Below are 16,299 nucleotides of genomic sequence, written 5' to 3'. Positions count from 1 at the left end.
TGGTTTTGTGACTCCAGGTCATTTTTCTTCTTTGGTCACAAGTCCTCCGGTAAACAGTGACTAAACCCACCATCGCATCCCAGGCAAAGTCTTCTGCAAGTTTGCTCATTGTCAGATCCGACAGTTTCCAAGAGAACTGAAACTCTGGAACAAATGAAAAGATTTCTAACGACATGCTGCTTGGGGAACTCTGTGCAGTTGATAAATACCAGTGATAGTCGACCATTTGTACCCATTTTAATAATTTTAAACTCAACAGAAATCTAAGTGTTTTTCTTTAGAAAGACAAAGCGTTTCACTAACAGTGGCCCACAGTGGCCTATTGTCTCCTGGACCTCATCTCCTCTCCTGTCTTCCCTGGCTCCACCCCCAGCCCCCCAGCCCCCAGCACGCGCCTGCCTCAGGGCCTTTGCGCTGGCTGTTATCCGAGCGCGCAGAGCTCCCCTCCACCAGGGCCGGGCTGGGCTCCCCTTCTAGGCAGAGCGCGCCCTGCCCTCCTCCACAGCTCTTCTTTCTGTTGCACTGTCGCGGTTAAACGCATTGTGCATTTTGTACGTTCGTTTTGTTCAGTGTTGGTGTCTCCTGCCATGTCAGCTACGTGAGGACAGGGGTCTTGTCTGCCCACTGTTGGACACTCAGCATGGACGTGCATGCCAGCCTTGAAGTAACACTGTAGATCTGGGTTGAGTTGGTTGAAGCCCACTGAAGAGGAGAGGCAGGGCCACCGGGGTCCTGGGATCAAACTGACCTGTCTGTGCCTTCATGGTTCCCTCTGTCCCCGTGTTTAAAATGCTCAGTGTGATGCTGTGAAGCAACTTTCTCTCTGACTTTTACTCAGTTTCATGTCACACGCTTTCCATGGCATTCCATCATCTCTGCAGTAATTTTCAGCAGCTGTACGGCTTTCTGTTGAGTGGCGGATGCACAGTGTACTCTCCCTGCCCTGCTGGTGGGTGGTTGGTTTTCTAGTTTTTCTTATAAGTAAAGCCTTCGTGGCCCAGCCTTTTCCGTATGTGAAACTGTTTGCTTTGCATCATTTCTGGGCATTCTGCTGAGCAGACGGCCCGATGAGCGCTAAGCTTGGGACCCGGGGTGCTTTCCAGAGGGACTGAGCCGTCTGCGGTCACGGAGCGCCTGACCCTCTGCGACTCAGTGACTTGGCTTCTCTCAGATCCGCAAGGACGCGCTCCGAGCGCTCAACGTGGCGTACACCGCGAGCACTCAGCGCTCCACCACCTTTCCCCTGGACGGCGTGGTGCGCATGCTGCTCTTCAGAGACGGAGAGGACGCCACAGGCTTCCTCAGCTGCCACGGCCTCACTGTCTCCGACGGGTAAGCACCGAGGCCCGAACCGCCGGGCCGCTCTCCTTCTCTCCCTGTTAACCCTGGGGAGGCTGGGAAGTGCCAGCTGCGCGCCAGGCCCTGGCGAAGGCACGTTCCGCTGCCTGGGCTGCAGGGGAGCAGGCGAGGCTCAGGACCGCGGGGGATGTCCCCAGGCCACACGCTGTTCCTCAGCAGGTTAGGGTTCAGACTCTTCCTGACTTTTCCCAAGTTACTCAAGAAGCTGATGGTCGAGGTTGGGGCCTTCCTTGTTCTGTCCCTGAGGATGGCCTCTCTGGCCAGGCCAGGGCCTCTCCTCTGCTGCAGTCAGAGTTTTGAGAACGTGGTAGGACTTGTGGACCCTCTCCCAGAAAATGGCTCCATAATCTGTAGCCTGTCGTGCCCGGATCCGGGCTTTCCCTGAACCCATCCTCCTCTGACTCCTCAGCCCGGCCCCGTCTGCTGCCTGCAGACCTGCCCTCACGGGATGAGCCGGGAGCGTGTAGGGGAGCGTTGCTGCACCCGGGGCTGCTAACAGTGAGGCCAGGTGGCTCCCGAGTCAGAAGGAAACGCTGGCAGTGGTGGATGCCGTGGGCTGGGCCTTGGGCGCGGCCTTTGATGCCTCCCCTCAGTTCCACATGGCCGTCTGGCGACGCAGTGACTGCAGGGCACTGAGGAGGTGAAGGGTGGCCTCTCGCCTGTGTAACGCCTCTCCATGGGTTCTCTGTGATCTGGGTAGCTGTGTCGAGCTGAACCGGTCCTCGTTCCTGGAACCAGAGGGTTTATCCAAGGCCAGGAAGTCGGTGTTTATTACCAGGAAGCTGACGGTGTCCGTTGGGGAGATCGTGAATGGAGGGCCATTACCCCCTGTTCCCCGTCACACCCCCGTGTGCAGCTTCAACTCCCAGAACAAGTACGTCGGGGACAGCCTGGCTGCGGAGTTGCCCACGGGCACTCAGAGACCCGGCTTGGACGTGGCGGGTGAGTGAGGCTGCGCTCTCAGGAGGGCACCAGCTGCGCTCCCCTCTAGGAGGCCTCATCCTGGGGCCTGGCGACATCAGCTCGGTGCTGCCTGAACGGCTCCCTGGTGCCACAGTGCTTTGTTCCCACGGGTGAAGCGCACACGGCCCCCCGGCTCGTGGCCCAGGAGGGGCCCTGTGGCGGTCAGCTTGGGGAGGGTGGCCAGTCCTTAGGGTCACTGTGGGTGGCCAGGGCTTGTCCTCGGTGCCCACGTTTGCCTGTTCCTTCCAGGTGTAGGGAGAGGAGAGGAGTGCAGTACGGAGGGGGACGAGACCCTCCCGGCTCTCCTTCTGCAGCCCCTGCCCACCCCTGTGCCAGCTTCTCCTCCACAACTCCCGGCACTGCCCTTGGGCATGGCACCCAGCCTCTTCCAGCCCCCCGTGCAGCCCCCCGTGCAGCTGGAGCTCCTTCCCCCAAAGTCTGCGCCTGTGTACTCGGACGAGGTAAGGAACCTTCCTGTCAGGGCTCTGAGGGCCCGTCGTGGGCAAACATCCAGCTGCCTCTGCTGTCCAGTCTGACCACTGTCTGTGTCCCTGGGGTGTCCCTGGGGTCAGCGTGCCTCTGACAGGGGGCCCCGGGGCTGAGCAGGGCCTACCCACCACACAGGTCGTGTGACTTGATCTCGCCACCCTGTTGCTTGGGCAGGCACTGGGCACCACCCCACTGGGGGATCAAGGAGGCCTGAGGTGGGGAATGAGGCAGGGCCACAGAAGCCGGACACGTGTGACGTTGGGGTGCGGCACTGTGGCCGTCTGAATGGCCATCGTTGAGCAGGCAGCAGGCTTGTCCTGGCACGTCCAGAAGGCTCCTCTCTGGTTATTAGCAGGAACCCTTTCCAGGAGCGCACAGCTGAGCCCCGTGTAAGGGTCATTAGACGCCTCCAAACAGCTTCCGGTGATGAGGTCTTGGAGGGATTTCTGAGCTGGGCGGACGGTCCATGATGTCTCTGTGGTTCCGGGAAGACCTTCGGTACCTTAGGCTGTGGAGGCGATGGCTTGGTGGTGCGCTGGGGCTGGATCAGGGCGGCGTCCCCAGCCAGTGATCGTGGCCCCGTCTGCCCTCTCCTTAGGACCTGGCGCAGGTGGTGGATGAGCTCATCCGGGAGGTTCTTCAGAGGGACTGCGAGGAAGTTGGCGCCGCCGGGGCAGCCTTCGCAGCCACAGCCCTGGGGTAAGTGCGGTGCCTCTCGTGCTCTGAGGCCGTATGTGCTCCCGCCAGACGCTTCCTCTCAGAAAGCTGCTCTCAGTCTTCGACAAGAGATCACAGCCACCCCTTTGCACAGGCTTCAGTGTCGGTCGTGCTCGCTGGTGGGTATAGTCCCTCACGCTCCTGACCTGCGTTTGTCGTTTGCAGGTAGTTTCTATGTGTGTATGACTTTTGAGTAGCATTAGGTTTATTAAAGTTGTAAATTAGAAACCTGTTTTTCTTTCAACTTTAAATGTGATCAAAAATCTAGTAATAAAAAAAATCTAGTAATAATTAGTTCATTCTCTGTTAAAAAATAAAAACACTCACTTTACTTGATCTTGGATTAAGTCACAGTTTATAAATTTGACAGATTAAATTCCCTTAAACATTTTATACCATTTGCATTTAACACCATGATGAAATTTCCTTAGACATTTCAAACTACACTTACAAATTTTATAAAGCTGATTTTGTGGAACACTTTAAGCAACTAGTCTTTTTTTTTTTTTTTTTTTTTTTGCGGTACGCGGGCCTCTCACCGTTGTGGCCTCTTCCATTGCGGAGCACAGGCTCCAGACGCACAGGCTCAGCGGCCATGGCTCACGGGCCCAGCCGCTCCGCGGCATGTGGGATCTTCCCGGTCCGGGGCACAAACCTGTGTCCCCTGCATCAGCAGGCGGACTCTCAATCACTGCGCCACCAGGGAAGCCCAGCATCTAGTCTTGATAAATTTAATAATCAAAATCTTTCTAGACACTTAAGCAACTTTTGGAGTTAATAGTTAATTAAAATCTGCCAAGTTTAGTAAGTCAGACTTTCTTAAGGATTTCAAACTTGTAAAAATTCTAGTACATATAAAGTCACACAGTTATACGAAATGGTATTATCAATACCTAAAAACCGAAGGCACATTTTGGCCAACCAGATATTTCCTTGTATAAATGTAGTTTACACAAAAGGGTCAGTCTTGTTCATAGGTTTGTTCAGTTTTTTATATACTAGAATTAGACACATACTTTTTGTTTGATGGAGCTAAAAGTAAGATTTCCATGGGTTTGTTTTTTTTATTGTGGTAAAATATAACAAAATTTACCATTTTAACCATTTTTAAGCTCACAATTCAATGGCATTAAGTATATTTACAATGTCGTGTATTCATCACCATTGTCTACTTCCAGATCTATTTCTGAACAATACTCCATTAAATATATGCACACACATACACATGTATATATGCCACATTTTATTTATTCACCCGTGCTTAATAAGGTGTTTCCACCTTTTGGCTATTGTGAATGATGCTGCTGTGAACACTGGGGACAAATAACTGTTTGAGTCCCTTTCAGTTCTTACGGGTATATGTTTAGGTGTGGAATTACTAGATCATATGATATATTTTTACGTTTTTGAGAAATCAGCAAGCTGTTCTCCACAACAGCAGCACCATTTTTGCATCCCCACCAGCAGTGCACAAGGGGTCCAGTTGCTCTACATTCTCGCCAACACTTGCTGTCCTTCTTTTTTTTTTTTTAAATAATAACCATTATAATGTGTGAAGTGGTAACTCACTGTGGTTTTGATTTGCATTTCTCTAATGACTAATGATGTTGAGCATCTTTTCATGTAATTATTGGTCACTTGTGTATCTTCTTTACAGAAATGTCTATGTAAGTCCTTCTCCCATTCTTTTTTTTTTTTTTACATCTTTATTGGAGTATAATTGCTTTACAATGGTGTGTTAGTTTCTGCTTTATAAGAAAGTGAATCAGTTATACATATACATATGTTCCCATATCTCTTCCCTCTTGCGTCTCCCTCCCTCCCACCCTCCCTGTCCCACCCCTCCAGGCGGTCACAAAGCACCGAGCTGATCTCCCTGTGCTATGCGGCTGCTTCCCACTAGCTATCTACCTTACATTTGGTAGTGTATATATGTCCACTCCTCTCTCTCGCTTTGTCACAGCTTACCCTTCCCCCTCCCCATATCCTCCACTCCATTCTCTAGTAGGTCTGTGTCTTTATTCCTGTCTTACCCCTAGGTTCTTCATGACATTTTTTTTTCTTAAATACCATATATATGTGTTAGTATACGGTATTTGTCTTTCTCTTTCTGACTTACTTCACTGTATATGACAGACTCTTGGTCTATCCACCTCATTATAAATAGCTCAATTTCATTTCTTTTTATGGCTGAGTAATATTCCATTGTATGTCTGTGCCACATCTTCTTTATCCATTCATCCGATGATGGGCACTTAGGTTGTTTCCATCTCCGGGCTATTGTAAATAGAGCTGCAATGAACACTTTGGTACATGACTCTTTGAATTATGGTTTTCTCAGGGTATGTGCCCAGTAGTGGGATTGCTGGGTCGTATGGTAGTTCTATTTTTAGTTTTTTAAGGAACCTCCATACTGTTCTCCACAGTGGCTGTATCAATTCACATTCCCACCAGCAGTGCAAGAGCGTTCCCTTTTCTCCACACCCTCTCCAGCACTTATTGTTTCTAGAGTTTTTGATGATGGCCATTCTGACTGGTGTGAGATGATAATCTCATTGTAGTTTTGATTTGCATTTCTCTAATGATTAGTGATGTTGAGCATCCTTTCATGTGTTTGTTGGCACTCTGTATATCTTCTTTGGAGAAATGTCTATTTAGGTCTTCTGCCCATTTTTGGATTGGGTTGTTTGTTTTTTTGTTATTGAGCTGCATGAGCTGCTTATAAATTTTGGAGATCAATCCTTTGTCAGTTGCTTCATTTGCCCTTTGCCCATTCTTGAATTTTTTTGTTGTTGAGTTGTAGGAGTTCTGTCATATTCTGGATACTAATCCTTTTTCAATATTTGATTTGCAAGTATTTTTTTCCCAATCTGTGGATTGTCTTTTCACTGTTTTGATAGTGTCCTTTGATGCACAAAAATTTTAAATTTTTATATAGTCCAATTTATCTATTTTTGTTGCTTGTGCTTTTGGTATCATATTCAAGAAATCACTGTCAAATCCAATAATGTGAAGATTTTCCCCTGTGTTTTCTTCTAAGCATTTTATAATTTCAGCTCTTAAATTTAGGTTTTTGATCCATTTTGATTTTGTTTTTATATATTGTGTAAGATAAGGATCCAACATTGTTCTTGGGTATCCAGTTTTCGCAGCACCAGTGTTGAAAAGGCTGTCCTTTTCCCTTCATGTGGTCTTGCTGCCCTGTTCAAAATCAGTTGACCATATATGTGAGGGTTTCTTTCTGGGCGCTATATTCCATTGGTATATATGTCTGTGTTTTTTGGTTTGTTTGTTTTTGGGGGTACGTGGGCCTCTCACTGCTGTGGCCTCTCCCGTTGCGGAGCACAGGCTCCGGACGTGCAGGCTCAGCGGCCATGGCTCACGGGCCCAGCCGCTCTGCGGCATGGGGGATCTTCCCAGACCAGGGCACAAACCCGTGTCCCCTGCATCGGCAGGTGGACTCTCAACCACTGCGCCACCAGGGAAGCCCTATATGTCTGTTTTTATGGTAGTACCATATTGTTTTGATTTGATTACTATAACTTGGTAGTAAGTTGTAAGTTTTGAAATCTCAAAGTGCGAGTCCTTCAGCTTTGTTTCAACTTTCTCTTTGAAGACTGTTTCCCTATTTGGAGACCCTTTAAATTTCATAAGAATTTTTGGATGGGTTTTTCTACTTCTGCAAAAGTTATGTTGGGATTTTGATGGTGATTCCAATGAATCTGTAGATTGCTTTGGGTAGTACTGGCATCTTAACAATATGAAGTCTTCCAGTCCATGAACTTGGATGTCTTTCCATTTGTTTATGTCTTCCTTAATTTCTTTCAGCAACATTTTATAATTTTTATTGTACAAGTCTTTTGTTTCTTTGGTTAAATTTGTTCCTAATTATATTATTCTTTTTGTCGCTATTGTAGATGGAATTGTTTCCTCAATTCCACTTTCAGAACGTTCATTGCTCGTGTATAGAAATGCCATTGATTTTGGGGTGTTGATCCTTATATTCCAACCTTGTTGAACTTTTTTTTATTGTAATAGCTTTTGAGTGGATCCCTTAGGATTTTCTACATACAGGATCCTGTCATCTGTGAATACACGTAGTTTTCTTCTTCCTTTCCAGTTTGGATGTTTTTATTTTTCTTGTCTAATTGCTCTGGCTATAACTTTCAATACGGTGTTGAATAGAAATGGCAGATAGGGCACTCTTGTCTTGTTACTGATCTTAGAGGAAAAGCTTTCTATCTTTCACGACTGAATATGATGTTAGCTGTGGGTGTTTCATATATGGTCTTTATCATTTTGAGAAAGTTCCCTTCTCTTCCTAATTTATTGAGTGTTTTTATCATGAAATGGTATTGAATTTGTCAGATGCTCTCTCTGCATTAATTGAGATGATTTTGTGGGTTTTTTCCCCTTCAGTTTATTAATGTGGTTGTATTACATTGATTTTCATTTGTTGCATTCCAGGAATAAATCTCTCTTGGTAGTGTGAGATTATACACTTGGTCGTGTATAATCCTTTCAGTATATTGCTTAATTTTGGTTTGCTAGTATTTTGTTAAGGATTTTTACCTCAATGTCCACAAGGGATATTGGTCACTAGTTTTCTTTTGGTGTTTTTGTCTGGCTTTGGTATCAGGTCGGGGGAATGCTGGCCTCGTAGAGGTGTTAGGAAGTGTTCCTTGTGCCTCGGTTTTTTCGAAGAGTTTGAGAAGAGTTGGTGTTGGTTCTTCTTTAAGTGTTTGGTAGAATTTGCCAGTGAAGCCCTCTCATCCTGGATTTTTCTTTGCTGGAAGATGTTTTAAAATACTGAGTCAATCTCTTAACTAGTTATAGGTTTATTTAGATTTTCTTTTTTTCCTGAGTCAGTTTTGATGGAGTGTGTGTTCCTAACCATGGGTTTCGTTTTTATGCTGGAAGGCAAATAGGTATTTTTTCCCTTGCTAGTATTAGAAGTCTAGTAATACGGTTTGTGTGGCTTTTATTATTTATTTAGAGCAATGTCCACTTTGCTCTGTCTAGTGTTTCCAATGCTGCTATGGAGGAGCTGTTAACAGCTGCAACCATGGGCATTTTGAGGCACATTGCAAGTGAAGAAGTGACTAAGGAAAGGGAGCGGAAAGAGGAAGAGAGGCGGCGGGCTGAAGAAGAGAGGTGAGGGTGTCTCATCCTGGCAGTGCCCGTGGGGGTGGAGTGTGTGGACAAGGGGAGAACCTGCCCTGGCCTACGATGCTCTCGCTTTTGCCCACTGCACTCGTATCAGATCCACGGCTCGCCCTGTGCCTTCGTATGCTATGGCCCAGGGAGCGGGCAGGTCCCACCTTGTAAGCAGCAGCCCCTCCCCAGCCAGAGGGCGTGTGGGTGATGGTCAGGGAACTGGAGTGGGCATGGCTGTGTGGCCTGTCTGGTGGAACCGGAGGGGTCAGGCAGCACAACTCAGATCCCCGCTCTCAAGGTCACAGAGTGTGACGCCTGTTACTTCTTGTGCTCCTTTTCCCTCAGGTTGAAACAAGAGAGAGAACTGGTGTTAACGCAGCTGAGCCAGGACCTAGCTGCAGAGCTGACAGAGCTCGTGGTGACAGAACGTGTGAGGGAAACCTGCTCCCAGGAGTTGAAGTAAGTGAAGCGCTGGCGCCTGCAGCGTGAGGCGGGTGGGCGGCTGGGAGGAGGGTTAGAGGCCCCGTGGCCAGGCTGGTCCAGCTCATGCTAGCTGGCTTTCATTTTGACAAGGAGCATATCTTCTGGTTAGCCAGGTACTGACAGGCTGTCCCTGTTCTTGTGTGCGTTGCTTCCAGGGAGGCCCTTACTTTCACTCTCATCCTCCTTGTTGACCCTGCCCTGGGCGTGGGGATGTGTCTTTAAGCAAAAGAATTCGCTGGTGGTCTTCTCCACACCAGGTTACTCACCGTTAGTTTTTCTCAAGTAGAAGATCCTTTCCTTTGTTTCATATGTTAAAAGATTCCTTTGAGCTATTTCACTTAAGAACTTTATTAATTTCAGTGCCAAGCTTCAGGGAAGAAAGAGGTTCAGTTGTGCTGGGAAATCTGTCCTTGCGTTTAAGTTCCCCTGAGATAGGTCTGCAGCCTCTGGTGCAGATGGGGAATATAGCCAGGAGGCAGAGTATATTGTTTAATTAATATTTCTTTCCATTTCTATTAATTGGGAGTCTATTTCACTGTTTACTCTAAGCAAGAGACCTCACAAATGATGGGTATTTGTCTGTTCTTAATCCCAGGAAGGGGTATTAAGAGATATGTAGGGCTTCCCTGGTGGCGCAGTGGTTGAGAGTCCGCCTGCCGATGCAGGGGACACGGGTTCGTGCCCCGGTCTGGGAGGATCCCACATGCCGTGGAGCTGCTGGGCCCGTGAGCCATGGCCGCTGGGCCTGCGTGTCCGGAGCCTGTGCTCCGCAACGGGAGAGGCCACAACACTGAGAGGCCCGCGTACCGCAAAAAAAAAAAAAAAAAAAAAAAAGAGATATGTAAAACCTAGGACTCATTGATGTGCAGGGAAACTGCTGTTCTCTGCAGTTCCAGAAGACTTGGACTACAGCTTGGCCCAGGGCTGTCTCCATCACCACAGAGGACAGCTATCGGAAATGGGTCTTGCCTGTCTGGGCTTCTTTGACTTAATGGCTAAATATATTTGATAAAGGCCTCTGTGATCCCTTGGTTGATAGGATTTTGTTATAAAAAATCTCTTTCAGATTCTGGTTTATCTGAGGGCCACTGTCACATGACCTTAGGCTGTCAGCCTCTGTAGCCAGCTATCATATACTTGAGACATTTCTAATTGCAAACATCAGATGTTGTTGATGAGAAGATATTTCAGTTGTCTCAATGGTCATTTAAAAATTAAATTTCTAACTATAAGATACAGGGTTATCTCCTGACTATTTATAAGGGCCCTGTTGGATCTATAATCTTGTACCCTGTACCACTTCAGTTCTTTTTTCTCTAAATTTCCAGATGTCTGTGCATTATATAAAGTGAAATCTTCAAGCTTTCCTTGCAGCAAAGATATTACATTTCAGTATCAAGGACGTGGACTCATGCTTCTAAGGCAGGCCCTCAGGGTGGGGCCTTGGGTGCAGTGTCTCATGCTGATTGCCCTTTTCCCTAGGAGTGCAGTGGAGACAGAGCAGAGGCTCCGCATGGCCCGTTGCTGTGAGGACGTCTGTGCACACCTGGTGGACTTGTTTCTTGGGGAGGAAATTTTCCAGACTGCAAAAGAGACCCTCCAGGAACTTCAGTGCTTCTGCAAGTATCTCCAGCGGTGAGTCCCGTGTCCTTACAGATAAAATCAATGCATACAGGGAGAGTCTTTGACAAAGATTATACTTTCAGAAACAGCTGATGATATGCACATGTAACATGTTCCTTCCTAAAGGGTATAAACTAAGTAAAGAATTAGATTGGGGTGGGGGGACCGCTCTATATTTCAACAGATATTTATAGGTAGCCTTCTGCTGTTTACCCAATGTGCTAGACACAGGGAGAGGGCCATGAACAAGCCAAATGATAGCTGTATGCGCCCACATGGATGAATTTCTGAAACATAATTTATAGTGAAAGAAAGCAATTCTTAGGGAAATGTGTGCAACATACAAACTGTATTCAAACTAAATGGATTGTTTTGGATTCATATATAGTAGTACAACCCTAAAGAAGGAAAATAACAAACATAAACCCAGCATAGTGGTTACCTTTGGGAATGAGAGGGTGTGTGACTGAGCAGGGCCCGTGGGGATCAGCTGCTGGTCTTGGCCACCCATTCTCCACTGCATGGAAGGATGTGGGTGTTTGATTTATCATTAGTCTTTAAAATGGGTGTACATGTGTTACATATGTTATATAATGATTCATTTCATAATAACATTTAAAGAAAGTAATAGTGTACTTGACAGTTGCAGCCGTGTAAAAGGATTCAGTGAGAAATGAGTCTCCATCCCACGAGGACCTCTGACCTTTGTGTGGTGGTTGGCAGAGGTGGGCGCACGTTCCCTACTCTGTGCCAAACTTTTCTTGACTCTCTGTGACATAGGGCGGAGACCTGACTGCAGCAGCGCGGTGGCCTCTCCCCGTTGCTGTCAGTGCACTGAGGTGGCGTTGCCAGAGCACATGGTAGATGACCTGCCTGGTCCCACTGGTAGACTTTCACATGGCTTTCTCTCTCTAGCTGTGACAAAGACTGCTGCAGTGGCATCCTTGTGCAGACGTTTCACACAGGTGCACACATGTCTGGAGAGAAAATCCTGTCGGTGGTGTCTGCTGGGTCAAAGGGTGTATGGATCTGTGTTTGTGTCCAGATTGGCAAGTTGGCCTCCAGAGATTGTTCACTCTTTTTTTTTTAATTAATTAATTTATTTGGTTGCACCAGGTCTTAGTTGTGGCATGCGGGCTCCTTAGTTGCGGCTCGCAGGCTCCTTAGTTGCCGCTCACTGGCTCCTTAGTTGTGGCGTGGGCAAACTCTTAGTCGCGGCATGCATGTGGAATCTAGTTCCCTGACCAGGGATCGAACCCAGCCCCCTGCATTGGGAGCACAGAGTCTTACCACTGCACCACCAGGGAAGTCCCTCAGCATTCACTCTTAAGTTCAGTAGTTTCATTGCCCACCACTCATTCGTTATCATGCGTCCCCCATACCTTGAGTTTCAGTTCTGATCCATTTCTCAGTTTGAGAACTGTTGCTGAAAAAGACCTAAACATACTGGCAGAAAATGTTTCCCATGTTAATGCTGGAGATGTTTTTGCCTTGTCCCCATGGCAAAAACACCCAGTGATGATACTTTGGTCTCTCCTCTAGGTGGAGGGAAGGTGTCGCAGCCCGGAAGAAACTGAGGCGCCAGATGCGGGCCTTCCCTGCGGCGCCCTGCTGTATGGACATGAATGACCGGCTGAGGGCACTGGCGCCCAGCGCAGAGTGCCCCATTGCAGAGGAGAACCTGGCCAAGGGCCTCCTGGATCTGGGCCACGCGGGGAGAGTGGGCATCTCCTGCACCAGGTCAGCAGCCCAGGGCCTCCTAAGCGCCCCCTGCCCCAATTGGCTTCATCGAGGGTGTGGATTAACGCGTCTGTTTGCAGGGAAGGTGGGTGGAGTCAGAGGAGGTGAAGGCGGACGCGGGATTGCGTTTTCGGAGTGAGAGTTGCTCTACCTGCTGTGATTTCACCTGCCTTTTCCCCTTAAAACACTCCTGGTCCTGCCAATCGAATTTTCCCTGGAATTACCTGTTTCCTCCTTGCCTTCGTAGCTTAAGGACACATCGTGTCCATTCTCAGTGGTGGAGCCAGAGGTCCGTGTTGGCCTCACCCCCACCCCCACCCCGACCCCTCTGCTACCCTGGGTCTGCGGTGGCAGCATTTTAGCGACTCCCCCTCCTGCCATCAGGTCTCTTCTCTTACACGCCCCCTCCCTGTGTCCCCTCGCATGGCCCTCCCTGCCGCTCCTCCTGGCCACCCCGCATGTACCCGGCTCCCTGCCCAGGTCCTGGCTTCAGCTGCCCAATCCTGGCCATGCAGGGCTCGGCCTCTCTCTTCAGACCAGGCCGCTGTCGCCTCTGGAGAGGAGCCTCCCAGTGGGGGCCTAGGAAGACGACACAGAGGCGCAGTGGCAGCCCACCCTGCTGGGGTCTCGAGGCACATCTTGTCCTCGCCTGGGCTATCACCAGCTCCACGCCTCTAACAAACTTTGTGTAGCTGCCCACGTCCCCACGTCCTGTGCCTGCGTCTGCAAGCAGGGTGGTGATGGTGCTGGCCTGTGTCTGATGTGCTGTGCGTGTTGGGGCCTTCAGCCTTGGCCCGCTGCCTCCTGGAGTCCTGGCTGTGTCACCTGTGTCAGGACGGCCCTCTCTCTGTCCCCTCCCCCTCCCTCCAGCACAGCCGCCGGCCCCTCTTCTTCCCCTCTGCCTCCTCCCCTGGTAATCTTTCTCCATCCTACACACTGACAGCTCGCTTCGTGCATCTCCAGCCGAGGCCTCTTCCCCACGCCCCCAGTTCAACATCGGAACCTAGTCTTCGCCTGGCCTGCTGCACTCGGTGCCTCCTCTGGCTCACAGCATGCCAGCCTGTCCTCCCTGGGCTGGGTCACACCTGGACTCAGATCCACCATCCTGCGGCTCTACCCTCACCACCTCCACCACCAACCCCTCTCACGTAGCCACCTGTCCCGTCCGCTGGCTTCCGCCCTTGACCCCTGCACCCTGGTGTCCTCACCACCACATCAGGGTCAGGTCGCCTCACGTCCCTGTCGACGTCCCTGGGCTGCTCTCTGAGTTCCTTCGTAGTGGCCCCCACCCTGCGCTCTGGCTGCCCCCGCTGCTCTCCCTGTGCTCATTCTGTGTACCTGCCAGGCCCACTCCTGACTTGGTCTGGCCTGTCCCCCAGAACTCACATGCTGGCGCCGCTATTTCCTTCAGTCTTTGCTCCCATATCACCTCTGACCACCCTGTGTAAGTCCACAGCCTGCCCACCGCGCCTGTCACGCCACCCACTAACAGAGGCCCTTCTCTCCCTACAAGGCGTGTGTTCTAGCGGGGCAGGATTTTTGTCTGTTTACTGCTGATCTGCCATGACTGGAACACAGTAGATAATTGCTTGATATTTATGGAATGAACAAGTCCTCTGACTAAACTGTGTCTCTATCGGCAAAGGTTTCTTGGTCTCCTAAGTATTCCCTACTGGGAGACACTCACTAACCAATTACTTCGCACTCAGAACATCACTAAGTGCTTATCAGGTTCCTCGGTGGGTGCTGAGTGGGCCTCACGTAGGCTCTGTGTGGTTCTTCCTTCGCAGGTTAAGGTGTCTCAGAAACAAGGTGGCACACCAGATGAAGGTTCAGCACTTCTACCAGCAGCTGCTGAGGTTGGTCACCCCCCGCCCGCCGTGTACGCTGCTGCTGCTGGGGGCTCGCGTGGTGGCTCACCTGTGGTGCTCTGTCCCTTCCAGTGACGCGGCATGGGCACCCCTGGACCTGCCATCTCTCGTGGCTGAGCACCTCCCGGGGCGGCAGGAGCGCGTGTTTTGGAAGCTGGTGCTGGTGTTGCCTGATGGAGAAGAGCAGTCCCCAGGGAGTCCTGGCAGGTCAGGCAGGTCTCCCCCTGTGGGGCTAGATGCTCAGCAAGCGGCCGGGAGGCGGGGTGACTTCTCCAGAGCATCTGGCAGCTGAGTGTTGCACACGGGGGTGGCCGGGTGTCAGCCCAGTGTGCTCCTCTCCTCCTGGGGCCCCTGACGCCTGCTTTCATTTTGATGCTCAGCTTTGCAGGCTGTTTTGTTTGTTATTTGAAGTTGACGCTTTATATTATTCACATTTTTATTTTGTATCGTTGGCAACAGTCTTTGTCCAAAAACATTTCAGACTTGATTGTGACTTAAAGCTATGCTGAGGTATGTTGATGAGAGCCTGCTTCATTTTAGACTCTTGGGGAAGACAGTTTAGTTTGTTTGCTATAGTTCCATTTTTTCCTTAGGTAAAAAACTTCTGGCATTTTTAAAAAGAAATCGAAAAAGTTGACATGGCATTGTTTCTTGTAACCAAGTTGCTTCCAGAAACCATACTTGAGCGGTACGCGGGCCTCTCACTGTTGTGGCCCCTCCCGTTGCGGAGCACAGGCTCCGGATGCGCAGGCTCAGCGGCCATGGCTCACGGGCCCAGCCGCTCCGCGGCATGTGGGATCTTCCCGGACCGGGGCACAAACCCGCGTCCCCTGCATCGACAGGTGGACTCTCAACCACTGCGCCACCAGGGAAGCCCCAGATAACATACTTTTAAAGCAACTATGGAACATGTTACTTTTCTTTTTTAGATGTAATTCACATATCATAAATTTCTGCCATTTAAAGTGTACATTTCACTGGTTCTAGTATATTCACAGAGTTGTATAACCATCACAACTATCTAATTGCAGAACACTTTTTCACCTAAAAAGAAATCCATGCCCATGATCAGTCCATCCCTTCTTACCTGCAGCCCCTGGCAACTACTAATCTGTTTTCTGTCTCTATTCATTTGCCTATTCTGGACATTTCATACAAATAGAAGCCGAAAACACGTAGTCTTCTATGACTAGCATAATGTTTTCTAGGTTCATTCATGTTGTAGCATATATTAGTCCTTAATTTTGTGGCCGAATGATATTTGATTGCATGAATATATCACATTTTATTTCTCTGTTCATCAGTTGATGGGCATTTGTGGTGTTTCCACTTTTTGATTATTATGATAACGCTTCTGTGAACATTGACGTGTAAGTGTTTGTGTGGACATATGTTTGCAGTTCTTTTGGTTATATACCTAGGAGTGGAATTGCTGGGTTGTATGGTAAACTCTAAGGACCTTTTCTGTTGCTCAGAATCTTTTCTTAGTGCTTCAAAATCATAAATCATGGGGCTTCCCTGGTGGCGCAGTGGTTGAGAATCTGCCTGCCAATGCAGGGGACACGGGTTCGAGCCCTGGTCTGGGAAGATCCCACATGCCGCAGAGCATCTGGGCCCGTGAGCCATAATTACTGAGCCTGCGCGTCTGGAGCCTGTGCTCTGCAACAACAGAGGCCGCGATAGTGAGAGGCCCGCGCACCGCGATGAAGAGTGGCCCCCGCTTGCCACAACTAGCGAAAGGCCACACACAGAAACGAAGACCCAACACAGCCATAAATAAATAAATAAATAAATAATCATAGATCACATTAGAATGAGTGTCCTCTCAAATATATAACCCAGTAGAGTTCCTAACTCCATTTAAAAAATCACAGCCTGTTTATTAGTTCAGATCACC

At 49.1% G+C, this 16,299-nt stretch overlaps 1 protein-coding gene across 4 annotated transcripts in view; it reads left to right on the top strand.

The window, feature by feature from the left end:
• Positions 1-16,299, top strand: part of MCM3AP (minichromosome maintenance complex component 3 associated protein) — a 46,116-nt gene that overhangs the window by 13,936 nt on the left and 15,881 nt on the right. For 3 of the 4 annotated variants that reach the window (XM_019922360.3, XM_073804618.1, XM_019922362.3), the window contains exons 11-20: positions 1,172-1,332; positions 2,060-2,301; positions 2,572-2,783; positions 3,410-3,510; positions 8,551-8,682; positions 9,031-9,144; positions 10,651-10,803; positions 12,334-12,531; positions 14,322-14,390; positions 14,475-14,609. In XM_019922360.3, coding sequence (XP_019777919.2) covers positions 1,172-1,332; positions 2,060-2,301; positions 2,572-2,783; positions 3,410-3,510; positions 8,551-8,682; positions 9,031-9,144; positions 10,651-10,803; positions 12,334-12,531; positions 14,322-14,390; positions 14,475-14,609 — 1,517 coding nt within the window. The remainder of the gene's footprint in view (positions 1-1,171; positions 1,333-2,059; positions 2,302-2,571; positions 2,784-3,409; positions 3,511-8,550; positions 8,683-9,030; positions 9,145-10,650; positions 10,804-12,333; positions 12,532-14,321; positions 14,391-14,474; positions 14,610-16,299) is intronic. The other variant, XM_019922361.3, reaches the window with a different exon arrangement.

This window comes from Tursiops truncatus, chromosome 4, assembly GCF_011762595.2.
Source record: "Tursiops truncatus isolate mTurTru1 chromosome 4, mTurTru1.mat.Y, whole genome shotgun sequence".
Lineage (NCBI taxonomy): Eukaryota > Metazoa > Chordata > Mammalia > Artiodactyla > Delphinidae > Tursiops > Tursiops truncatus.
Note: the sequence above shows the minus strand (reverse complement) of the source record. Positions and strands in the feature narration are given on the sequence as shown.